Source organism: Lygodium microphyllum, chromosome 6 (genome assembly GCF_053477565.2).
Source record: "Lygodium microphyllum isolate KBCC chromosome 6, Lygodium_microphyllum_v1.1.10, whole genome shotgun sequence".
Lineage (NCBI taxonomy): Eukaryota > Viridiplantae > Streptophyta > Polypodiopsida > Schizaeales > Lygodiaceae > Lygodium > Lygodium microphyllum.
Window position 1 is genome coordinate 26,920,997 of NC_141140.1, and position 27,352 is coordinate 26,948,348.

Genomic DNA, 27,352 nt, shown 5'->3' on the forward strand with positions numbered 1-27,352 from the left:
AAATTTATGGCTATGCAAACCTTCTACAAAATTTACTTGATCTTCAACCGAAAAGAACCATGATGTTATTGACAAAGATTATAGTTGGTAAGTATATATAGGCAAAATGAGTGGAAACATGTTCACTTGAAGCATTTTTTATAGCAAATATGATAACCTTTAACTCAAAATGTTGGAAGGATTTTTGAATCAAATTACATGTATGTACCATCTTTATAACTAGAAATTTTGTAAGATTCAAGGTTTTAAATCATTAGTAAAGTTTTCCCATTAAACCTTGGTTTTTGGTGATTATTGCAACATGTATCCCGCCTCGTTCATTATGACCTTTCTCACAAAAAACAAGGAATTTCCAGAGCTTTAGTCAATATGCCAATATATATTTTTGTTGAAAATCTTGCAAGTAACAATATCAAAGTGTGCCAATATATATTCATGCTAAAAAATTTGTGAAAAACATTTTGATATTGCTTAATTAACTAAAATGGATTTTTGAAAATCCAGTATTAAAGTATCTGAGAATAGAGCACTGGCTGCCATGTACTAGCACACACATCCAGAAAAGCCCTGATATGAAGCAAATCTTCTATCAAGAAAATGCAAAGAAGGATGTAGCATCGCACATTGACCATTCACACAAGCCATATGTATGCTCGACAGGCATACCCTGCAATGCATTCAGGTTTATACACCTAATGTGCCTTCACACATGCATTGCAATTCTCAACTCAGATGATGATATCAACTTCACAGAAGGGGACTTACACCACGAGGGATGTATCCAAGATTTGAACTCATGCACCCATATACACACCCACATGCTCAAACCATTTGGGCTTCAACCCCATTGGGCAAAACACCACTACCTCAACCCCTCTACAAGTTTATTTAAACAGGATGCTCCAAGTAAAGCTGTACATCAAGGGATTTACTATTCATGGATTTGATTGGTGTGATGACTGGTGGTTGCTCCCAAAGCTTGGTCTCTGCAGGTATCCAGAAGTGACCTTTTCCCTCTGCATCGCCTGGTAACTGCTTGGAAAACAGAAGAATCTCCCAAGTAGATTCTACAGTTCCAAGACCAATAATTGCATGTTAGACCACAATAGTGATATATGATCACACCGTCATGTGGACCACATACTGACCTGGTGGCAAAGGCTGCAGTAGTGGCTCTGAGACAGATAACTTGAGAAAAAATGCACGTAATGCATACTCAATTTCAGCAGCTGGCAAAGTCCCACTGAACTCATGATGGAACTTCACCTGAAAGATGAACTTTTCTACTGGTTTGCTCTCCTTGTCCATGAAAACCACAGCCATTTTCTCAACAACGCCCTGCAAATCTGTTACATTAGCGTTGCAAAAGATAAGAGCCATTTAAGAGCAAAATCAAAGGTACTTGAAATCTCAAACTGCATGGTTAAGACAATGGACAACTTACCTTCTGAATCAATGGGAGTACATTTGCAACAGCTGAGCTTATATACTGCCTCAAATCTGGATGTCTAGCCCATTGCACAGGAACGTTCAGGTACCTTCTTCGCTCAAAAATTTCTAAAATCACAACTCAAGTCAGAAATCTGATTACTTCAAAACATGAAATGCATGTTGATTCCAGTTCCAAATCATCACAATTCCATTGGCCCAACAAGTTGCCTTGTACATCATCAGTGAAGCTTACAATCATGCATAAGAGCGTACAGAGAGCAGATGACAAGAAGGCTATCAGTACCCCTGACTTCTAGAAATAAAAACCAAACGCCACCCTCTCCTATTGCAGCTCCAGCTTTTGCCTATCCCAGTTAACCTCACGCATGCTCCTCCACCTTACACCTGTCCTTGCCAGCCCCACCAACACGTGTGTCACAAGGATGTGAAATTTCAAGGTGCTTTAATCTTGTCGATAACATTTGATTAAGTTATTAATCAAATGTGCAAGGTTGTTTAGCACATGTGACGCACATGGTAGTTATTTCATGGTAATAGGCCAAGGACCCTGAGGATGCAATGGGTGTCAAAGGCAAAAGTTGTGATAAGTTATGCTAGTTGCACTTTGGGGGTCAGTTGGTGTCAATTTTGACCTTAGGACAATTGTTTTGCCAATAAGTGTCAATGGTGACACTAGTGACTAGCATTAATTAATTGATTGATGCCAGTCTAAGGGAGAACAGAGGTTCGGAACCACTCTAGGTTGCAAATAGTCTAGCCAGTTTAATTATGGATAGGCACACTTAATTTTAGGCAGGGTCAAAAGGGTTGGAATTAATTTTCAAGATTGTTTAATCTTGAAAATTAATTAAATGGCTAGATAATGCCAAAAAATGAGTTTAGAAAGCTACCACTTGGCAAATGCCCATGCAAACTAAGAAAACGTTTTTTGGGAACTAGGTCTCAGCCATTCAATTAGTTTCTAGCCTGAGAGAGAGAGAGAGAGAGAGAGAGAGCTGCTGGTCCATTTTCTTATCTCAGAGAACAGCAATTTGCTGCAAAAGACAGCTATTTGGGGGCCTCAGCAAGCAAGGGACAACAAGGAGACACTTTCCAAGGGCTAGCGACAGCATTGCTAATCACGTAGCAATACTTTGGAGGTGGCTGGCAATAGATAATTGCATTAAATGTAGACTCGAGTAAGCAGCAGGTAAATTTTAGTTTTTTCTCATAAAGAAAATCAATTTTCTCTAGCACGTGCAATTTGTTGTATTGTTAGGGATTTCATATGCCTAGCCATCCATTGTAAATTTGGGGCAGCATTTAGCCAATTGGTGGTTCCATTTGTATAAGTCCTGGGTAAAAATGGGCAATTGGCCCAAATTGCTTGTTGATTGTTTGTACAACAAGGGGCTTTTGGATTAGCCAAGGAGATCAATGAATCTCGACTTATAATTGATCCATTAACAATTGAAGTTAAAGAAATACCAAAAGGGGCGCTAGTTTTAGGGCCAAAAGAGTGTCTGTCGTCCAAGATTGTTAAGGTAATGTGCATTTCAGTTTGTGCTCAATAAGTAATTGTTGTAATTATGAGCTTGATCAGGTTTTATATAACCAACCTTCCTCCTCGGATAGGGCAGTAAATAACCTGATTAAGCACTATTTACTATGGAAAATCAGAGTGGAAACAAGGATTAAAGTGTGCACAAGAGGGAGAGAAGAGCTCACAAGTACAAGAATAATTCTTGCTTATTCAGTTGCTCATGAAAGTACAACTTGGATCACTCTCACTCAAAAGTCGATATAGAGCCCTTGGCTGTTTATATAGCCCCAATTGGCCAGGGTTAGGGTTTTCCCTTTCCCTCGGGACCATTCACATCTACCTGCCCTTATCCACTCGTGCATAAGGAGGGTCATATGCCTATACTCTCAACATTTACAGCAATTAATAAATTTACACAACTAAAATACACACTTAACCATATAATCTTGGACATTGGACACCCTGTTGGCCCCAAAACTGATGCCCCTTTCGGTATTTATTTAACTTAATTGAAAAAGAAGTTGTTGTACAATGGGATTCTCCCAATCCCTTTTGGTATTCCAACTCCCCTTGCTGTCCAAAATGACCAGCAAGTCTTCAATATGATTTGCCCCTGATTCAGGCAATCAATTGGCCTTAACAGCTTTGATGGAGAAGGAAAATGCTCCAAATTCAATTATTTGCTAGTCCCTCCACTTGCATAGGCTAAAAACAGCTTCAGCCCTATTAAATCCAAGTCTTGGAGCTTCCAATTTCTAGCATGCTTCCCAAGGCTGCTACTAAACCCTAATCTATGCTACAACTTAGGGTTTACAACAGAGAAATCTGAAATTTCTCAGCATTTGGTGATCTCAATGTTGTAATCTTCAGAGCAAGGCTGTAGAAAGGCTAGGAGATAAGAGAGAATACTAAGGAGAAAGAAAATTTAGACTTTCTTCACAAAGAACTAAAGAAAATCTGCCATTTACATGCTGCTACCCTGTCTCAACAGCTTGTAGATACAAAGAACTGAAGAAAATCAATCATTTACTACTACTACCCTGTCTCAGCAGCCTATAGGTACTATCACCTCTACTGCTAATTGGTCTTCTCCTGCCCCTGGCTGCCTCAGAAGGTCCTCGAATGGCTGCAAATCAGACCAACAACGTCTCCTCCCTCTCTCTTGCTAGCTAAATATACTAAACATGCCTCTCTCCAACCTTCAAAGACATTCTTCAGTCTTGCATCGGCATTTTTGACAAGTGGCAGTCTTCCCAAATGGTTTTTCCAGCATTATCCATAATTAAATATTAATTTTGAATCTTTAAATACTAAAAATTAATCTAATAATTATTTCTGTGCCCTGAAATATAATCTGGCTAGCCAATAATTAAATTGGCTAGGAAACTTCCATTTCCAAGTGTCTCTACACCATCTTTGACAATCAAACTAATGTTAGGTACCATTAAACGCCACTTTCCTAGTATCACCAAACTAATACTTATCGCCAAATGAATGACCTAAGCCAACAACTGCCACCAAATACCACCAAGTGCTTATGCGGCATAACTTATAGCAACTTTTTCCTTTGATATCTCGTGATTTCCTTGGGTCTCGAGCTCATAAATTTACTCTTAACCCCAATTGCACCTCACATGTGCAACATTTACTTAACCATGTGATTAAAAATTAATCCACATGTTAAGTGAGGTTTCAAAAATACATGTTAGATGACGATGGATTTCAGACCACCTTTGGAAATGGGAAATGGAATATCTGTAAGGGATCTAGAGTGATTGCCAGAGCTTGTAAAAGTGATATCTTGTATCCTCTCCATGTATCTAGTGTGAGTGATCATGTTGTTGCCGTGACCGAGCAACCAAGTGTTTCTTTGTGGCATGGCCGGTTGGGACACATGAGTCAAACTCTCGTTTGGGTTACTTACCTAGTCTTCGTTATGCTGATTTTGAGCATTGTGATCATTGTATTTGAGCACAGATGTCTCATAAAAAGTCTCTTTCGCTGAAATCTCCTCTAGAGTTAGTACACTCTCATGTATGTCAGATGCTAGGATTATCTTTAGGGGGAAAGAAATATTTTGTCACCTTTGTCGATGATGCTACACGGAAGGTATGGATTTACCCCATTCGTAGCAAGGACGAAGTGCTTGGCAAGTTTCAAAAATTCTTGGCATTGGTTGAAAATCAGACCGATAAGACACTTAAGTGTCTTCGCTCTGACAATGGTAGGGAATATGTGTCCAAGGCCTTTCAGGCATTTTGTAACAACAAAGGGATAAAGAGGGAGCTCACTGCCCCTCATAATCCACCCCAAAATGGCGTTGCAGAGCGTATGAATCGGACCATACAGGATAAGGTCCGTACAATGTTATCTCATGCTGCATTCCCCCATGGTTTTTGGGCAGAGGTTGTTATGATAGCCATACACTTAATTAATCGGTCACCAAACACATCTTTTGGGGGGGGGGGGGGGGGGGGGGGGAGGGGAGTTCCCCAAGAAGCGTGGTCAAGCAAACCACCTTCATGCTGCATTTCCCCATGGTTTTTGGGCAGAGGTTGTTATGACAGCTATACACTTAATTAATCGGTCACCAAACACGTCTTTTGGGAGGGGGGGGAGGGGAGTTCCCCAAGAAGCGTGGTCAAGCAAACCACCTTCATATGCTCACCTGAAAGTATTTGGTTGCGAGGCTTTTGTGCACATTCGTAAAGAAAATCGCAGTAAACTTGAGCCAAGGTCCTGTAAATGCATTTTCCTAGGATATGGTGACGAGGGTGAAATGGGATATAGATTATGGGATCTCAAGAAAAGAAAAGTAATATGCAGCAATGATGCTTTCTTCCGGGAAGATCACATGCATAAACACCCTGAAAAAACTAAGGAGATCCATAGGGTTGTATTCCGGGAAGAAATACCTTTTGGACAGCAAAATGTGCCCGTTGTACAGCAGCAAATACCTGTTGTAAATGAACCTGTAAATGCAGGAAATAATACTGGAAATGATCAGCCAGCTATTGCCCATGATAATGAGCCACTACATATGCAAGAACAGCTAGGACAACAAGCTGTTAATGCTGATTTGCAGGCTGAAATGCCAGGACAATAAGCTAAAAAAGCTCAACAGCCAGCAAACAATGATCATTGGGTTAGGAGATCATCTAGGGCTACTAGACAACCTGATACATTCATTCCTAGTACAAACAATGTGGTTGATTATGTCATGTTGACAGACTGTGGTGAACCGTCTTGCTTCAAGGAAGCAATGGACAGACAGGACAGCAAGAAATGGTATAAAGCCATGTTGTCAGAAATGGAATCTCTTGAGAAAAATGGCACTTGGGACTTGGTGTAGTTGCCTAAAGGGCAGAAAACACTTCCATGCAAATGGGTTTACAAGATGAAGGTCACTTTTGGTTCCTCACCAAAGTACAAAGCAAGATTGGTTGCAAAGGGATATGAGCAGGAACATGGAATTGACTTTGATGAGATCTTCTCTCCTATAGTCAAGATGACTACATTGAGAATCATTTTGGGCTTGGTTGCAGCTGAAGATATGGAGCTCATACAAATGAATGTAAAGACTGCATTCTTACATGATGATCTGCATAAAGACATATATATGCAGCAACCTGAAGGGTTTGTGGAAAAAGGGAAAGAGAAGATGATATGTAAACTCAAAAGGAGTTTGTATGGGCTGAAACAAGCACCACAAGAATGGTATCATAAGTTTGATACATTTATGCAGTCTCAAGGTTTCCATAGAAGTCAAGTGGATCACTGCTTATACACCAAGGCAGCAGATGGCAGCCTGACTATCTTGGTTCTGTATGTTGATGATATGTTGATTGTTGGCAAGGATACTCATGCCTTGGACACACTAAAGCAAAGTCTTCATGGAAGCTTTGACATAAAGGATTGGTGATACAAATCATATTCTTGGCATGCGAATACTCAGAGATAGGTCAAAAGGATTACTCTATCTATCTCAGTAGGAGTATATCTCCAAGGTTTTGCAATGTTTCAATATGGAGGGGGGGAAACAATTGGGGTTCCATTGCCTCCATATGTAAAAACTCAGTGCAGAGGACTGCCCTACATCTGATGATGAGACGGCTAAAATGGCCAAGATACCATATGCTTCAACTGTTGGCAGTTTGATGTATGCTATGGTTGCTACACGTCCTGACATTGCCTTTGCAGTGGGAGTGGTTAGCAGATACATAGCAAGCCTTGGTAAAAAGCATTGGGAAGCAGTGAAAGTATTATCTGATATCTCAAAGGCACAAAGGAGTTGTGCATCTGCTTTGGAAAGCAGAAGGCATCTGTTGTTGGCTTTATGGATACAAACTATGCTGGTTATGCGATTGCAGAAAGTCCACTTCTAGGTATGTGTTTACCTTCACAAGAGGAGTAGTCTCTTGGATCTCCACGCTACAAAAGTGTGTTGCATTGTCTACTATAGAGGCAGAGTATGTGGTTGCCACTAAGGCATACAAGGAGGCTTTATGCCTTTCACGTCTGGTGGGAGAGCTTGGCATTATAGAGTTACCTATTCTCCATTGTGATAGTCAGAGTGCTATCATGCTAGCACAGAATCTTGTCTTTCATGCAAAGACGAAGCACATACAAGTAAAGTACCACTTCATTAGAGATGTACTTGACAGCAAGAGTATTGAGCTTATCAAAGTGCATACAGATGATAATCCTGCAGATCTTCTCACGAAGGGTCTTCCAGCAGAGCGGTTTGCTCATTGCTGACAAATGATGGGAATTGGATAGATATATGTATTTCAGCTTTGTACATACCTAGACTTAGCTGATTATTTTCTCCTCTTAAGGCCGTTGCCTTTAGGTGGGAGGTTGTTGGGAATAAAGGCCCTCGTGCCTTTTAAATGTACTCGAGTGTGAATACACCCTTAGCACTTGTACTTTCATATATATATCTATCTAAAAACCTAAAGAGATACACTCTTGTTATTGTACCCACAAGTCGTGTTCACTCTTCCCACTACTCTGCTCTCTCACTGTCTATCTTTTTGCTACTAGCAAGCATTGTGTGTCTTGATCCTCGCACCACCTCTAAGCTCAACATCTGATCTGTAGTGAACTGTTCCACGAGCTAAAGTGCGTACTTCTACTACGACACAAAAATACAGCCCCCAAATCGAACTACCTCCATCCCCAAGAAGACAACAAACCGAGGTCTGCCATCTCAAATGTAGCACTAAGCTTTGCCTTGATTTCTGGTATGGCAACAAAATCTGAGCCTATGATGAGTAAATCATCAACATATAGCAAGATGTAGCTAACCCCCTTCGCAGTAGATCGAACATATAAATTTGAGTCATAAGGGGTAGAATGGTATCCATGAGTTTGCAAAAACTCATCCATCCTATGGAACCAAGATCGCGGTGTTTGCTTCAACCCATAAAGAGCTTTCTGCAAACGGAATACCTTATCCCTCGGGTTTGCAGAAGAAAATCTTGGTGGCTGCTCCACATAGAATTCCACCTCCAAACAACAATTCAAGAAGGCACTCTTGATATCCATATGATGTATTGGCCAACCGTAGTGAGCGGCTAGTGCAAGTAATAACCAAAAATATGTCAACCACGCAGTAGGAGCGAAGGTCTCTTCATAATCAATACCATGCTTCTATCGAAGCCCTTGCATGACAAGGTGAGCCTTGTATTTGTCTAAAGTCCCATCAGCCTTTAGCTTGGTCCTAAAGATCCACTTCGTCCCAATGACTTTCTTGAGACTCGGACAATCCACTAGTGTCCAAGTCTCATTTCGGTCAATAATCTCTAGCACCTTCTCCATAGCCTCTCGCCATTGAGGGTGCTAAAGAGCCTCCTACTGTGTATCCGGTTCAGAATGCGCTATATAATCAGCTATAAACAGCAACACAAAAGAGCCTAAGATGCAAACCAAGCAAATCTTCTAGGTCCCTCCGAAATGGAATCTGATGGTAAGATCCTTGAATCCTGCATGGTTTGCTGGTACCAATGAGGTAAGGGGTCTCGTAGAGGGGGCTTGGGAGCTGAAGAATTCGCAGGTACATCAATAGCGGGTAGTAGACCAAGCTCAATAGGCACAATCTCCAATGATGTGGAAGGAGGAATCTGATCAGAATCTGGTGCAGAGGATTGCACGATATCCCTCTTGTCAAAGATGACATCCCTCCTAACGTCACCTTGTTCGTCCAAAGATCAAACAAAGAGTAGGTTTTCGCTTCGCAGGAATATCCAACAAAGATAAGAAGATCAGCCAGGAAGTGAGCTTTCCTATTTTATCATCAAGCATGTGTGTGCGTATGTACGACACCCGAAGACTCTAAAGTGGGATATGATAAGCCGAGAGCCAAAGAATGCCTCATATGGGGTCTTTTGAGGAAGAGCTGCAATCAAGCACCGATTGAGGATGTACACTGCAGTGTTAGCAACCTCAACCGAAAGGTACTCAGGGAGCTCTACTCTGCAAACAGCATAGAGCGTGCCATTTCCATGACTATGCGGTTCCTACTCTCTATGACTCCATTCTAAGAGGGGGAATTGGTAGAGGTGAGCTGGCGAGAGATGCCATGCTACTATAGAAACTCAGAAAAATCGTAGGAGATGAACTTACCACCGCTATCACTCCTCATGCAACCAACACGACGACCTGTCTAGTTATGAACCAACAACACCCAAGCAAAGAAATATATGAAAGCATCAGACTTGTGCTTTAGAAAGTACACCCACATGTATCTCAAATGATCATCCACTATTAAAAGGAAGTATATCGCGCCATTCAAGGCGGTAGTGGATGTTGGCCCACAAAGATCAATGTGAATCAATCTAAGAGACACCTCAACTCTATGTGTAGACTACTAAGGAAATGGGATAAGATGCTGCTTCTCGAGCTAACATGCTTTACATACATCTCAAGCTAGCTTCAAGCAAGGAAGGCCCTCAACCATCTCACGACGAGATAACTCATAAAGAGAGTCATAGCCAAGATGCCCTAGACAAAAATGCCAAAGACGCTCATTGTTCGTAGGCTCCCAAGATGTGGCTAATGCCTAGAAGCTATGAAACACATAGTTCTCGGCCATCAACTCAGTAAGAAAATGGGTCATGTAGTATAGGCCATTAGGTTGTGCCTCACCACGAGCAATCACTAAACCAATCTGAGAGTCAAGGATCTCGACTGTGTTTGCTATAAAGAAAAACTACTCGCCCCAACCGGCAAAGTTGTTGAACAGATAACAAGTTCACCCTAAGCTGAGAGACATGGTATACATTGTCTAGTGAAGCCAGATCCGAATCCTTATCAATGGCAAAACTAACGCAACCTTGAGCCTGGATCTTGACTGAGGAGTTGTTTCCTACGGGGACCTACCTAGTTGCAGGACCTCGAATATGGAAGATGTCCTCCATAGGAGTCATGTGACGTGTAGCTCCATTGTCTACAATCCAAACAGGTACTGATGTGCTCAACTGTGACGAGTGGCCTCTGCAGTAACCTCGTCAAGAGACAACTCACAAATGTGGACAAGACTCACATCGGATGTCTCTACAAAGACGATGTGGGCCTCTGCAAACCAGTCAAACAAGCCCTCTGGAGTTGAGAACACTGTCGACTAAGATGGCTGACTGGTAGCAGTGTGAGTCTAACCTTTCCACTGTCCCTTGCCATCACCCTACCTTCCCTGATGGGGATTGCCCGACTGAGGGGTGAGGGTCTATGAATTGGGTTTTGGTGTTGTTCCTCTTGCCTTTGATCGACACTCGTCGTTAAAATTGCTAGCCTTTTGACAATGTTCACAATATCTATTCTTCTTAGGTACATTCTGCTACCCAAGTTTGAGTTGATACTAGGAGTTTCCTTGTGATTCCCCTGCTTGTTTTTTATTTTGATTTTGATTTTGATTTGAAGTTTGATTTTGTTTATCCTTCCCTTGCTGCCGCGTCTAAAAATGAGGAACAAGAGCCCCCTCTAAGGAATTACTCATATGAAACTAATTGAACAGTTGTGCATAATGCAATAGCTGGCACTCAAATTCATAGAATGTGGGTAAATTGGACAAAGAAACCACTTCCTGCACAAAATTAAAGTATTTACGTGGCAGCTTGTTAAGAAACAATGTGACCCAATCGTTAGCGAACTTAGGAATCCCTATAATGGAGAATTCGGTAAGGAGATGCCGATACTTAGCTAGCTTGACTTTCAAATCATCCCTGTCAGAGATTTTGAAGTTTTGAAGCTCATGGTTAAGATTTATTCGACGGGTCCTATCCCAGGCCGCATAGTGGTCAGTCAAATGTATCCATCACTCTTACACAAGGCAAAATATTAAAGCTGAGAATGAAACTCACACAATAAGCCCTGCATCAGCTCGATAATAGTGGAGGCATTCCTAACCTTCCATGAGCGGGCAACCTCATATGGAACAAGTGCGGGATCGAGTTGGGTTTCCAACCCCTGCACAAGATCCCATAGATTTTGTGAGTCAAGGACATGTCTCATCAAGTTCGACCAAGTTGTAAAGTTTGACCCATTAAAATGAGTCTTGTCATTGAAAGCATGCTTGGCGGAAGATAAGATAGAACCATGAGGTGTCAAGAATGTGGGGTAAGATAGATGTGGAGGATAAAATGGTCGTGGTGGTGGTGGTGGATGTAACCAACCTTCCTCCTCGGATAGGGTGGTAAGTCCCTGATTACAACTTAATTACAGCAGCAAACAATAAATGCAAATCTGAAAATACAAACTGATATTGGACAATGCACACCCGATTGGCCCCAAAATTGCTGCCCGTTGATTTACAATGGGATTCTCCCAATCCCTTTCGGTATTTCAACTCCCCTTGCTGTCCAAAGTGACCAGCAAGTCTTCAATCTATTTTGCCCCTTGATTCGGACACTCAATTTGGCCTTCACCCACTTCATAGACAATGGAAATGCCCCAAATTCAATGGCTGGCTAGTCCTCCACCTGAATTCAACTGAAATTCACCTTCAACCTTGTTGAATCCAAGTCTTGGAGCTTCCAATTTTTGGCACACTTCCCAAGGCTGCTGGTAAACCCTAATTTCTGCTGTAAATTAGGGTTTACAGCATAGAAATTTGCAATTTCTCAGCCTCCAAGGGTCCAAATGCTGAGATCTTCAAAGCAGGGTTGTGAAATGGCTGGGAGATGAGAGGAAAAGCTATAGAGAGAGAAAATTCAAAGTTTTGTCGCAAAGAATGATTGAAAATCAGTCAAGTGCAGCTGTTGCCCTACCACAATAGCATATAGATACAAAGAACTGAAGAAAATCAATCATTTACTGTTGCTGCCTTGCCAATCAGACCAGCAACCTCTCCTCCCTCTCTCTTACAGGCTAAATTTATAGAAATGCTTCTCTTCAGTCTCTAAAGACGTTTTTCAGACTTGCATGGGTATTTTTGACACGTGGCAACCTTCCCAAAGGGTTTTTCCAACATTTTTCGTGATCAAATATTAATTTTCAGTCTTTAAATACTAAAAATTAATCTAATAATTATTTCGGTGCCCTGAAAAATAATTTAACTGGCCAATAATTAAATTGGCTAGGCAACTTCCATTCTTGAGTGTCTTTGTGCCATCTTTGACCATCAGATTGGCATTAGGTACCATTAAACGCCACTTCTCTAGTATCACCAACTGACACTTATGGCCAAATAGATGACCTAGGCCAACAACTGACACTAGATACCACCAAGTACCTGTGCGGCATAACTTATAGCAACTTTTGCCTTTGAGATCCCGTGATTTCTTTAGGTCTCGGGCTCATAAATTTACTTTAACCCCAGTTGCACCTCACATGTGCAACATTACTTAATCATGTGATTAGAAATTAATCCACATGTTCAGTGAGGTTTCAAAAATACATGTCCTCATGACAGCCCTCCCACTTGAAATCCTTGCAATCGTCCTCGATTGCACTGCCAAATGCATCAAAGGCAAAGTGCTACACTAGAATTTTCCATAGGGCATCATAGTCAACACAACATTGCGCATTGTTGTGCGACCATTCCATATGCCCAACATATGCTGAAAATTACCAATCAACATAACATAACATAAGACTCACAAAGAATCTTAAAAACATTGTCAGATTATCATGTGACATGTCTATTTCTCATAAACTCAACTCATCTAGCAAAACCAAACCATAGCATAGCATAACCAAGCATAAGCCATGGCTAAAACATCAATGGCATCATAACATATGCTGTTGTCCATGGAACTAGATATAAACCATTGAAAACTGAGCATAATCTGATCATAAACTGATCACTTGCTGATCTGAGAACTGATCACAAACTGCTGCAAATGTGACCCTAAACTGGTCACAAACTCATTGCAAAAACTGACCAGCAATTAGTGCAAAATTTGATGCATAACTGATCCAAAAAGTGACCATAAACGGCTCTCAAGCTGATCAAAAACTGAGCTGAATACCATTGAATATTAATGATCATACGCCGAAAACCAACATTCGATAATCAGCCCCTGATGATCATTAACTGATGCTACACCAAGCATAACCAATGCCATACCAAGCATAACTAATTACACCCCCAGCATAACGGATGCAAATGTACAGTTTCAGAGCTGCAGTGAAAACCATACCGATTTGCATACCAAACATAGTGACTAGTACAATGAATAGTGATCTCTTGGCAAACATATTGTTTAGCTACAGTACCTTGAATGTATGCTGATTATATCTGAGATCCACTACATATACGAGAGCTGTCCATAACTGGAGGAGTGGAAATGCTACCTCCCCCTTGAGCATCAGGCAATACTCCGGACCCTTACTCTGCTGAACCTGATGGAGCCCAAACTAAAGTCGGCTCTAACTGAAAGACATCTAGGTAAAGCTGCAACAACTGAGGATGGTCTGCCAAGTCATCCTCTTCCATCCATTTGGCATCCATTGGTGAATAATTCTGAAACTTCACCAAGTACCTCTTGGAAATTTTACCTTTGACCTTTCTTTCCTTGTGTGCCAAAATCTACTCAAGTACCACAATCTCATCTAGCTCCTCAACCTCAAGCTGAATTTCAGCAGACATATCCTTTGGCACATCACCACGAAAAGGCCTCAACAGACTGACATGAAAGGCATTGTGTATCCGCCAATGTGGAGGTAATTTCAGCCGATATGCCACCCGTATAGTATCTCATACTCAACTTCGGATACAGTCTTTCTCTTCCTCTCATCTTTTTCAACCTTGCCTTTTCAAAACACAGCAATACATAATCATCCTCTACAAACTCCAAAGCACGTCCATAACGATCGGCTGCTCTCCTTTGCTTATCCTTTGATCTTTGAAGCGCATACTTAACCTTCTGATAAGCTACATCCAAGCTTTAAACATAGCGATCAAACTCAAAGATCATATCTTTTGTGTGCAAAATAGGGGGTACTTTCTTACCACCCTCTACCACCTCAAATGGAGCTTTGCACGTAGAACTATGCACTTTGTTGTTATAAGCAAACTCAATCAAGGGCAATTACTGCTCCCACTGTGTCTTGTGGTCTAAAACATAGCACCTTAAAAGATCTAACACTATGGAATTTGCTTCCTCAGACTGACCATCTGTCTATGGATGGAAGGATGATGAGAATTTCAGCATGGTACCCATATTCTCAAACAAGCCCTTTCAAAATAAACTCGTCATTTGGGGGTCTCGATCACTAATGATCGACTCTGGCATACCATGATACGTAAAGATGAGCTGCGAAAACAATCGTGCCATATGATCAGCCTTTATTTTCTTCCTCACCGAAATGAAATGGGCTTGTTTGCTAAACCTGCAAATGATAGTCCATATCCCATCATTCCCTATAGGTATCTTAGGAAGCTTAAAAATAAAGTCCATTGCAATGCTCTACCAAGGCCTATCTAGAATAGGCAAGGACTGCAACAAACCTGGCATCTTTTGCCTATCATACTTTACCTTCTGGCATACGATGCATGTCTTAACAAACAATTCTACATCATGTCTCAATGTTGGCCAATAAAAGAAATGCTCCACTGCCTTGACCGTGGCATCAATACCTCTATGTCCTGCATACGGAGGAGCATGACTTCCAGTGATAACTCTAGGCCTTAATTGCTTTGTGACACACAATCGTCCATGCGTCATCAGAAATCTATCTCTTACACAAAGTGTCCATGCCTTTGGCCATTGCAAAGCTGATCATAAACATTAGCAAAGTTCGAATCAGTAACATATTGCTCTTTCATGGCATCCAACTCATTGTGATAAACTATATTAACAGTCGACACCTGAGGTTTATGTGACAGTGCATCACTTTTCCCACTCTTTCTTAGCAATGTGTTGCTCTTTCCAGCCTTATTTTTTAAATCTGCCTCCATTTTCAGCTTTATTTTCAGATTTATGCTTTTTCTCAGCCTTTGCCTCTTTGACATGTGACTCGGTATCATCACCGTGGAATCCTGCATCCTTTCCATGCAACAATGTGTCAGCTATAGTAGCAGTTTCTATAAGCTGAGACATGCTGAAAACAATGGACTTAACGCAAAAATCCCGAATACCCTTTGGCAAACCACAAATATACTTCTCCACCTGCTCATGGAGAGGTACTGTGCGATAAGAAGTAACTAGCAACAATGCATCCCAAAACTTCTTATTATATTGATCCAAGTTCTTGCAGTCTTTGGAATTCAACTGATTCCAAGCTATCATAATGTCTACCTCAAAGGTATTTGTCAACCAATTTGAAGCAAACATTTGCTTGAACTAGACCCAAGTGGTAGGTGACTTCCCTTGAATAAGGAGTGTAGACCACCACTGCAATGCATTTTCCGTCAAAAATGTGGTTGCCTTGCGTATCTTAGATGCCTCTGTGAAGTTGCCTCCAAAATAGGTTGCATCAAACTGCTAAATAAAAACAAGTGCCTTCAACCTATCTTATGCACCACTGAAAGTCTCAAACTTCACACTTTTGCCACCTTCATCATAGTCCTTCAACGGACCTATGGGAGTCAAGTTATCATAAATGGGCTGCTGCAAAAAGGGTGCATTGGCTGTATTTGTATGAAAACCAACACTATCTGAAGCACCTACATGACCAGCACCAAATCCTTGTGCTCCAACACTCCCTGGGGGTGCCAATGCATATCCATATGGCCCGCTTTGTGTTCCAAGCATCATGCCTATGCTGCCCTACATGGGGTTAGGCATTCTAATTGCATTACCCGAATACATTGGGTGTTGTGAGCCATGCATTGGCTGCTGCATACGGTAGGGATTTGTGTGATGCATTCCCGTATGCGATGCCTGTCCAATCATAGTATGAAAAATGGTACCACCACCAAAGTATCCTTGTTGTCCCATGCTTGCATGTGCATAATTGCCTTGCTGCCCATGTTTCCATGGATTGGCACTACCAAGTTGGCCATGCATTTGCACTTGCTGCCCCACAGATACTAACTGTTTATGCTCATCAGGCATTTGGGGCTCTTCTAAAGAAGGCTTAGGCATTTCTTTCAGTTCTTGTCGTTGTCCTGAAGCTGTAGAAGGTGTCTTTTTCTCTTTGCCTTTGATGTCCTTCTTTGGGGCATTTAAGAATCGAGTATACTGGGGATCCTTTGCCGATTCAGCAAAAAGATTTGCTGCTGTATGCATTCGATCCTTGAAGCTATCATCAAATTCTTCAGCCCCTTGCTAGTCATCAGCCTCTTAATGCATTGAAGTGCCAACATTTGGGTCATTTCCCACATTTTCAGCATGCTGTCCATGCTGAGAACCATACCCAACACCAGTCATTGCATTTCCCCCTTCACCATGTGATTGACCAAGGAGTGATGCATCCTCTCCACTTGATCCCGTATCACCATGTGAAGACATGCTTGCTGTAATTCACTGTTGAGAACAATTTCAGCAATAATGCAATAGTCCCAAGTTGCAATCAAGTACCACGAGCTCACCAATTCAAAGGATTTAATGGTGTCCCGGCAATGGAACCATGTAACCAGACTTCCTCCTCGCATAGGGTGGTAAGTCCCTGATTACAACTTAATTACAGCAGCAAACAATAAATGCAAATCTGAAAATACAAATTTACCTACTGATCTTGGACAATGCACACCCGATTGGCCCCAAAATTGGAGCCCCTTCCGGTATTTCTTTAGCTTTATTGAAGAAAAAGTTGATTTACAATGGGATTCTCCCAATCCCTTTCGGTATTTCAACTCCCCTTGCTGTCCAAAGTGACTAGCAAGTCTTCAATCTATTTTGTCCCTTGATTCGGGCACTCAATTTGGCCTTCACCCACTTCATAGATGATGAAAATGCCCCATATTCAATGGTTGGCTAGTCCTCCACCTCAATTCAGCTGAAACTCACCTTCAGCCTTGTTGAATCCAAGTCTTGGAGCTTCCAATTTCTGGCACGCTTTTCAAGGCTGCTGATAAACCCTAATTTCTACTGTAAATTAGGGTTTATAGCAAAGAAATTTGCAATTTCTCAACAGCCTCGAAGGGTCCAAATGCTAAGATCTTTAAAGAAGGTTGTGAAATGGCTGGGAGATGAGAGGGAAAGCTGTAGAGAGAGAAAATTCAGAGTTTTGTTGTGAAGAATGACTGAAAATCAGTCAAGTGCAGCTGCTACCCTACTACAATAACATATAGATGCAAAAGAACTGAAGAAAATCAGTCATTTACTGCTGCTGCCCTGCCTCAACAGCCTGTAGATGCTGTCTCCTGCTGTTGATTGGTCTTCTTTTGCCCTTGGCTGCCTCAGAAGGTCCTCCAATGGCTGCAAATTAGACCAATAACCTCTCCTCCCTCTCTCTTGCAGGCTGAATTTATAGAAATGCTTCTCTTCAGCCTCTAAAGACGTTTTTCAGTATTGCATGGGCATTTTTGACAAGTGACAGCCTTCCCAAAGGGTTTTTTCAACATTTTTCATAATCAAATATTAATTTTCAGTCTTTAAATACTGAAAATTAATCTAATAATTATTTCGGTGCCCTAAAAAATAATCTAATTGGTCAATAATTAAATTGACTAGGCAACTTCCATTCCCGAGTGTCTCTACGCCATCTTTGACCATCAGATTGGCATTACGTACCATTAAACGCCACTTCTCTAGTGTCACCAACTAATACTTATGGCCAAATAGATGACCTAGGCCAACAACAGGCACCAGATACCACCAAGTACCTGTACGGCATAACTTATAGCAACTTTTGCCTTTGATATCCCGTGATTTCTTCAGGTCCCGGGCTCGTAAATTTACTTTAACTCCAATTACACCTCACATGTGCAACATTTACTTAATCATGTAATTAGAAATTAATCCACATGTTAAGTGAGGTTTCAAAAATACGTGTCCTCTCATGACAATGGAGGTGTTTGATAAGGAGGAGAATGGAAAAGAGGTGGGTGAGCAAAAATAGGCTATGAGTGCCAATTGATGCAGACATTGAAACATGAATGTTTCCATAAGGTGCCAATGAAGGTGGAGACACTAGGGCACGTAAGCTATATTCAAATGCCAGCTAGGACACAACATAATGATCAGAGGGTCCACTAGGTAATGCCATGGAGACAAATTATAGCATCAACTGATCCACACTCGGAAGAGACTGGGGGAATACCCATGCTGCAATGATCTCGAAAGTGTATGAGAAAAAAGTGAAACACCACCCGACTGAGGAAGAGATAAGGTCCTAATCATAGTTTCTAGGAACGGGAAACGGGAACGGGACCTCTCGAAATGGAGGGAACGCCTAAAGTTAGGCAACGGGAATGGAGGGAACGGCATATGCATATATATATATATATATATATATATATATATATATATATATATATATATATATATATATATATATATATATATATAGAGAGAGAGAGAGAGAGAGAGATTAAGTTAGTTGGAAGATTGTAAATTGGTTTATCTAGTAGCATGGTGGAAGTGAGAAGGGTGGTATGATATGCTAGGTACAATATGGAACAACTAGATTATGGGTAGTAGTATGGTAGGCATTGAAAAGGTCATGTTCGACGTGCCAATTTAGTGACCTAATGGATCACGCTTTTCAAGGGGGGACCAACAATACAATTAGTAGCAACATGATTAGTAATCATATGTCACACACACCCACACATGCACACATGTTTGTATATATGTGTGACATCACACGTGTGTATCTAATATCTATCTCGTGTGTGTGTCTCATCCACTCACTCACTCAGGTGGACAGGAGAGGTAGGAGCAGGTAGGGCCTAAGCGAGGCAGGCAGGAGCTGGCGGGAGCTGGCGGGTTCCAAGGAACGGCCGTTCCAAATAGGGAACGACTACTGGAACAGCCCGAAACGGTGCGGAACGGGCAGGAACGGGGCTGGAAACAGGCAGGAACGTTCCATAGGCGTTTCGCTGGTAGACATATGTTGGAACGCGTTAATCCGTTCCTAGGGCCCGGAACGGGCGTTCCCTGTTTCTATGGTCCTAATGGTTGTGCCTAAGTTTGACGAACCCCCCGATATGGTGAATGAAAACATATGTGTATTCTACATGAGATACAACATACAGTGCACCTAATGGAGGCTGAAAGAATGTGACAGTGGAATAAGAGGATAGGATGGGAGGGAGATCAAATGGATTTGTAAATAGGTGTAGATGTGGAAAATAATATGGGTTCCTTTTGTCCATTAAATGCATTAAATTAAAATGATGATGCACCTACTTCATTTATGACCTTTGAAAACAAAATTATTTAAAGAAAAAGAAGGAGTACTCAAAATTTTTTATTTCAACTGCTTACCTAGTCTTGAGTTCATAAAGAAATATATGTCTTTCTCGTTACTCATAAACCAAGAATTGGTTTGCATACGTCTTTCATCATGAAAATAATCCATACCAATAGGAGAAGGGGAATCATCATTAACAGAATCTGAAATGATAGACATACTTGGCACCGGAGAGAATAAGTGTGAAGGCAATGGAGTGTACTCTATCCAAGTTTCCACTTACAGATGGCCAGTCCTAAGTGGAGATTCTGTCCTTCCTGCATGATCAGTAGATCGGTGCACTGAATCTAAAGAGTGAAATTCAAACTTATCTTCTATCTGGTACTGGGCTCTATGCATCAAAATGAGATCGTACTCAGCTATAGTGATCTCATAAGGTCATGGAACTCTATGGTAGTCCAATGTTGTCCGGTCATGTCGAGAGCTTGTGAAGCAAGCTGTAAGGCCCACTCCGACTCATTCGTCCATGGATTTAGCTCGGATGTGAGAAGTGGTACAGAAGTAGTGTTCGAAGTCATTTGCCCTTCTGTGGTTCCTGCTTCTTATATAGAGCTTTCAAGTCAAGGCTAAGGTTTCTCTTAGAGAACTCAACTCTGATACCATGTGAAGAAATACCCTAACATAGAAACACAAATAACACCATACAACAAAGCATAGACTAATAGAAGAACATAGTTAGGGTTAGGATAACTCAAAGACAATGAACACAAAGAATAAATGAAGTGATATGATTATTGAATATACAATGTTCGTGCAACAAACACACTATGCAATGAAAGAATATTGTACCTTGAACTCCTGTATCTCAAGGATCAAGGCAAGGCTAATGAGCTAGAGAGTGTCGTACTAGAGAGTGTCGTACTCTAAACGGATCCCAAATCGCAGCAAGGCAACCTCTGGATGTCGAACACTAGCAAACGCAATCAAGGAAGGCTGGATTTGATGCGAACGGTACTGCAAGAGAGAGAGAAATACTAAAAACATAGGTGAGGAGAGAAGACAGTGAACACATGCAACAAGAGAGAGAAAACAGTGAACACATGCAACAAGAGAGAAAACAGCAGCGACCAGCTGAGGAGGTGATGGCAACAGTTGGAGGAGAGAGAAAATCTGCAAGGCGGCACCTGGGGCTTGCAAACGCAGCAGTATACTGACATGGCAAACTATATGACAACTGGAAGATGGACAATGGCAGTCGCCTGGCTGGAAATAGCAGCATATTGATACGAGGATTGGAAACAAGCACCATATGAGTAAAGACTGCAATAGATAGCTTGGACTGCGATATCCTCCGCAAACGGGGTGTGGGCAGCAACCTAAAAACACTTGAAACCTACAAAAATAAGATTAAGGCTGAACGGAGGGCAGCATACCTATTTATAGAAAGTTTGGGTCCTCCCAAGTGGGTTTGTGCTTATGGGATATAGAGACTCTCTAAACATATTTCTTTTTAAATAAACAAGGTTTCTTCCTTAATTAAGCATGTTTTCGGGTTGTTAAAGTGAAGCTAATGCATTTTTAGCTCAACATCCCCACCTAGGACCATTTCTCCACCTAGAACCATTTCCCTGCCTCAACATGAGTTCGTTGGCAAAGACATATTGATGGTTGTGCACGATGGTGAAACACTTAAGCTAGCACCCTTAGGATACTCTAGGCTAGTCTAGTTTTTACTTTTACTTCCTTAAACTAATGAGTCGGGCCAATAGGCTACTATGCTCTTAAGCTACTTAGGCTTTAGGACTTCCTTCATTTGTCTTCTACTGCATTTACACACTCACTCATACATACATATCTTTTCTTCATTTTAGCTTTCCTTTTTGTTTTGTTTTACTATGAAGCTCTCTTTTTTTGCAAATTCTAATATCTTTTGCAAGGTTTTGTATTTTAATATAGAACTAACATGAAAGTTTGCACCAGTCTTTATTGGGCTAGAAACATAGAAAGATTCACCATTTCTTTGTGGTTTCATCTTCCTAGGAGACTTGCTCTTCTATCAGCATGGAGGCTTCCCCTCTCGAGGCGGATCTTGCTACATCTCTTGATGCTATCACAACAGTAGCTTCTCCCTAGCTCCTATAGCTAGGGTGCTTCATCCATATCCTTATTCATAATTCTAGGCACCGCATAAAGACCAACATTAGATTTCTCTTTCTCCTTCAACATCGGCATCCATGGTTGAGAGGGGGTTCCTATATTTTCTTGTATTCTACAAGTTTTGATATTATCTTCAACATCCACCTCCCTTCCCTGTTGTACATACCCTTTGCATTGCATGATCATTGAAACCAGCCTTCCTTCTCGGATAGGGTGGTTTAACCTGATTAAGCACTTAATTACAGCAATTAGCAAATGAACATAAACTAAAATGCTCACTTTACCTTCATAAACTTGGACAGTGGACACCCTCTTGGCCCCAAAACTGGCGCCCCTTTCGGTATTTCTTTAATTTCAATTGCTGATGGATAAATTACAAGCCGAGATTTCGCAATCTCTTTGGCTGATTCAAAAGCCCCTTGCTGTTCCAATAATTAGCAAAGCATTCGGGCAAATTGCCCCTTGATTTTCACCCAGGACTTGCTCTAATGGAACCCCAACTGGTCAAATGCTGCCCCAAATTCACAATAGATGGGCTCGCATTTGAAATCCTCACAATTCCACGAATTTCCGGTGCTGATTTCAGTGTACAATGCCTTTGACTGATGGCACGGGTCCCAAGGTGGCTGCTAAACCCTAATTACTGCTGTAATTTAGGGTTTACAGCAGTAAACTCTCTGCTGTCCACCAAATTTGGTTGTACACTGCTACCCATGGCTGAGAATTGCTGAGAATACTTGAGCATAGACTGGAGGAGATGAGAGAATGTTGTAGAAAGAGAGAAAATCAGCTGAAATATATCTTCTGATTCGTAGCTCTGATGACAAATTTGACGGCACCAACAGCTTCAAAAGGGGGGTAAAACACCAGCTCCTACCGCCGCCTCTGTTACCGCCGCCTCTCCTACCACCGCCTCTCTTGGGACAGAAGAGAAAAGCTGCTATCCCCCTGTCCTATCGTGGCGCGCAATCAGTCGTCACCACCTCTCAGAGCCAAATCTGACCACCTCCTCTCTCTCCACCAAGCTCCGAATGGCTGCCTTCAGCTTCCACCACCGTCCAACAGCCTTCTCCCTAGTTGCATGGGAAAGTTTTGCCAAGTGGCAGCCTTCCTAATTTTCAGCCATTAAATTAATTTTTTCAGAATTAATTAATTCTGAAAATTTATTTCAGCCCTTTTGACCTTGCCCAAAATTAAACATGCCCATCTGGAATGAAATTGACTAGGCCATTTGCAACTTGGAGTGGTTCCCAACCTTTGTTGACCCTTAGACTAGCATTAATTAATTAATTAATGCTAGTCCCTAGTGTCAATGCTAGTCCCTAGTGTCACCACTGACACTTAATGGCCAAACAATTATCCTAGGGTCCAACCTGGCACCAACTGACCACCAAAACCTAGTTGGCATAACTTAACACAACTTTTTCCTTTAACACCCACTGCATCCTCCGGGTCCTTGGCCCGTTCCCATGAAATAACTACCATGTGCATTACATGTGCTAAACAACCTTGCACATTTGATTAGTAACTTAATCAGATATTACTAGCAAGATTAAAGCATCTCAAAATTTCACGTCCTCGTGGCAATCATACTCACCTTTGTAAAGGACGCTTGGACAAGTGAACAATTTTCCCACAAGGAACATTGTCCAAGTGACATATACATTCTTATAATGCAACATTACTCTATGCATTTCACTATGTAGAGCACCCTCGAGCGGTTCTTGAAGTGTTTCCACCAACAGCTATTTTACCACATTACCACCACACTTCCATACTTCTTCACCCCTTTACTTCGTCACTGATTCCACAAGTGATCAGAATAGCTTGTTTATTTTGTGATGTGGTGAATCTACCCATTTCTTTTACTCTCCCCCTGGAGCACAGTTACTTAATAGGACGAAAACCTTATTTAAAACCTCCCCTCAAAAACCTCCCAAAAAAAAAGAACCAATGTGGTACATCCACCTTTGCAAGTCCTTGTGGGCCACTAAGTAGCCAACAAGCACTCTTTGTTTGATGCCTTGGGCTCTCTAAGGTGATCATTTGAGCTCCTTTGGTAAGATAATCATCGCCTCTAGAGTCTTGGTAGACCACTAGGCAACTAATGTACACTTGTTGTCTGATGCCCTAGTTGTTTTGGGATGGAAAAGGGCTTGAGCTTTTCTTCTAGTCCCTTTCTAGTTCCTGTTTTGGACCTTATATGGGGCAAGTGAACAATTTTCCCACAAGAAACATTGTCCAAGTGGCATGTACATTCTTATACATTACTCTATACATTTCACTATGTAGAGCACCCTCGAGCGGTTCTTGAAGTGTTTCCACCAACAATTATTTTACCACATTACCACCACACTTCCATACTTTTTCACCCCTTTACTTTGTCACTGATTCTACAAGTGATCAGAATAGCTTGTCTTCTCAGCCATATGCTTCTCATGAGTACCATGGACAGCAATATGATTATTCTATTGCTGATCTATATAGTGATGATGTGGGCAATATTTGATATACAATCCGTAAAGCTCGATAATTAACGAGTGATCAAATCAGAGAGTTGCATGCTCAAGGGTTATGCTATAGATGTGTCGAACCGATGTATTCTAATCATCAAGTCATTTACAGAGCAAAGAATGCAAGGATATTTGTGGTACTTGAATATTCAGATGAAGAGGATAAAGGCAATTATGCTGAAGACAATTTTGATGCTAATCCAGAGGAAGATAAAGGGTTTACAGTTACAGCCTATAAATATTCAGTTTGCTGAAGACTATGACTATGGGCTTCTCTTTGATTCAGTTGTTGCTGAATACCGTGACCCTCGGCTTCTATTTGATTTGGTTGCTTATGCTTTTGTGGATTCATTCGTACATGTCTATTATTTCATGAGTGATGATATCTCTAATTTGATGATCATGATGCATGGATGAAATATTACCTTTCCTTTTAATCCGGGAGGTTAAGGGCTGGACTTAACTCTCCGTGTGGACCAACATTACTTTGGGAATGATGTCCTTATCTTCAAGAATTTTGAGATAACTATCATACTAACTAGTGGGCTTTGCTTCACTACGAAACAAATCTTTGTTTTGGACCAGATTTAATGCTGAATTAATGATAGAGATGTATGAGTTATATAGACTGAAAGCACTTAATGAGAGCTTCGTCTAGAGCTATAGCATGTCTAATTTGGATCAGCCAATCCAAAGTTATTAAATTTAGTACAACAAGGTCTACAGTGGACAGCACAAAGTCTCCATCTGGGATGAGCTCTTAATGACAACATTTTGGTCCAAGATTTCATTTTCATATTTCCCAATGGTTGTCAATGCTTTGTACTTGATTCTCAGTCCTCTAATTGTACTTGTTTCGTAAATCCTTAAAGATTAGGCCATTTTGTTTTAGTCCTCGCAGAGTACCTTGCCTCTTTCCACCACTTGGCAATTTGTAATAAGTCCTATTTTGTTTTTGAAGACAAAAGCATCCGAGTGAGGATGGAATGTAAAGAACTGAATTAGGGTCATATAAAAGGGCAAAGGACACATGTAGATGGAATCAGTTTTTGACATAATAATACATCTTTGTCCTTCATCTCTCTCTAGCTTCTCCTGTAATTTCATGGCTTCCAACTATCTCTCTTCTTTTTTTTAGTCTTTCTCTCTCCTCGTCACTCTCTTTCTCTCTCTTCTGTACTCTCTCTCTCTCCTCTTTCTCTCTCCCCAGTCCTCTCCTTGAGAGCGAGCTATCCAATGCTATGCATAGGAACAATGCCAGCATGGCTCTTGCCTTGATCTCTTAGCTCATATTTGGAGGGGAGACATCCCCAATTGAAATATGAGCCATCTTAAAAAGTGGGGTGTTTGGGTGTGTGGATGATAATTCACCAAACAATTGAAGGTTTGCTAAAGGCCTTCAAATTAGAAATCTGTTTTGCCCTTCAAATTACAGCAATGTATTCAATCAATACAAAATCCTTGCACGTCTAAATTTCAGCAATGGTAGGTTCTGAAGTGCGATGACAATGCAAATTGTGACTGATGCCACAAGAATGTGCTTTTTGGGTCCACAAAATGTGACACTGAAATAAAGAGAACAATGGAGGTGGATTTTTAAGATACCTGGAGGATAAACGCCTCGCACCGACAGGACGAGGGTGATGGCAACTTCCAGAAACTCGGCTAGCAGGGACGATAATTCATCTGCAGATTTTTAACTGTCAGTACCAGATTTTAACGTGCGTATGAGAGAGAGAGAGAGAGAGAGAAGGGAAAACAAGGGAAATCTATGCGAACCTTGGGTTTGTCGACTGCGATCCATTGAGCTGGAGGAGCTGGTCACTGAGGCACGTACGCATCAGTGCTTGACGGAACCAGTTCTTTCCGCAAAGGTGAAAAAACTTGGAATGTAAAATTCAAGAGGTCAAATGCCTCTATTTCAAGGTTTTTATACTAAAATCTTCCATACTTCAAAGGTTTTCAACCTTTTAATTTCTCTTTCAGAGGTAAGTTTTAGTATATAAAGGTAGGATTACCACTAAATCTAGGTGCTTGAAATTTCAGAGGTAAGTTTTAGTATATGAAGGTAGGATTACCACTAAATCTAAGTTTTTTCAAGCACCGGCATGTATCCTAAAATGTTGGAGCCGCCCATATATGATTTTGGCCATGGGTAGATAATATTTATTTTTTGAAGTTTTTTTCATTCGGAAAGGGTGATGATCTTAACGTTTATCAATTGACTAAGTTTTTCAAAAAGACTAGGGTAGCCTTAGTTAGAATTTTATGAAATGTATCACACTTTACTAAAATTGATGATCTTAATGTTTGTCGATTGACTATCTTTTTCAAAAAGACTGGGGTAGCTTTAGTTAGAATTTCATGAAATGTATCACACTTTACTAAAATTGAACTTACTCGTGTTCCTTATGTGCACGCGCCAAACGCTAAACTACTTCGCTGCAACTTTGCGCTATTGAAGCTCCTCCTCCTCCTCCTCCTCCTCCTCCTCCTCCTCCTCCTCCTCCTCCTCCTCCTCCTCCTCCTCCTCCTCCTCCTCCTCCTCCTCCTCCTCCTCCTCCTCCTCCTCCTCCTCCTCCTCCTCCTCCTCCTCTCTCTCTCTCTCTCTCTCTCTCTACACACACACATGCTCTCGCTCTCCTTTTTTCACTCTCTCAATTCTTCTCTCTCTCTCTCTCTCTCTCTCTCTCTCTCTCTCTCTCTCTCTCTCTCTCTCTCTCTCTCTACACACACATACTCTCTCTCTCCTTTTTTCACTCTCTTGATTCTTTTCACTTATCCTCTCTCTCTCTCTCTCTCTCTCTCTCTCTCTCTCTCTCTCTCTCTCTCCAAGAGTGGAAGTTTTGAGTTTCTAGAATGCATCTTAGGATTTGTTGGATATTTAAGGGCTTCAAGGGCATGGGCATGGTCATTGGTTTGATGAGCAAAGGTGCGAGGGTGACATTAGGGCTTAATTGGATAG

The 27,352-nt window shown here is 41.3% G+C and overlaps 1 protein-coding gene across 2 annotated transcripts; it reads right to left on the reverse strand.

Moving 5' to 3' along the window:
* Positions 1 to 416: 416 nt before the first annotated feature.
* REV7 (DNA-binding HORMA family protein) lies at positions 417 to 26,304 on the reverse strand. Of its 2 annotated transcripts, none has more exons than XM_087679356.1 (5): positions 26,167 to 26,304; positions 25,993 to 26,073; positions 1,445 to 1,557; positions 1,267 to 1,338; positions 417 to 1,067 (listed from the first exon to the last, which is right to left on the reverse strand). In XM_087679356.1, the coding sequence occupies exons 1-5, from the start codon at positions 26,189 to 26,191 to the stop codon at positions 936 to 938; spliced, it is 423 nt and encodes a 140-aa protein (XP_087535482.1). In that variant the 5' UTR covers positions 26,192 to 26,304; the 3' UTR covers positions 417 to 935. The 2 variants fall into 2 exon arrangements, with proteins under 2 accessions (XP_087535482.1, XP_087535481.1); XM_087679355.1 differs by having other exon boundaries at positions 1,149 to 1,338.
* Positions 26,305 to 27,352: the final 1,048 nt, after the last annotated feature.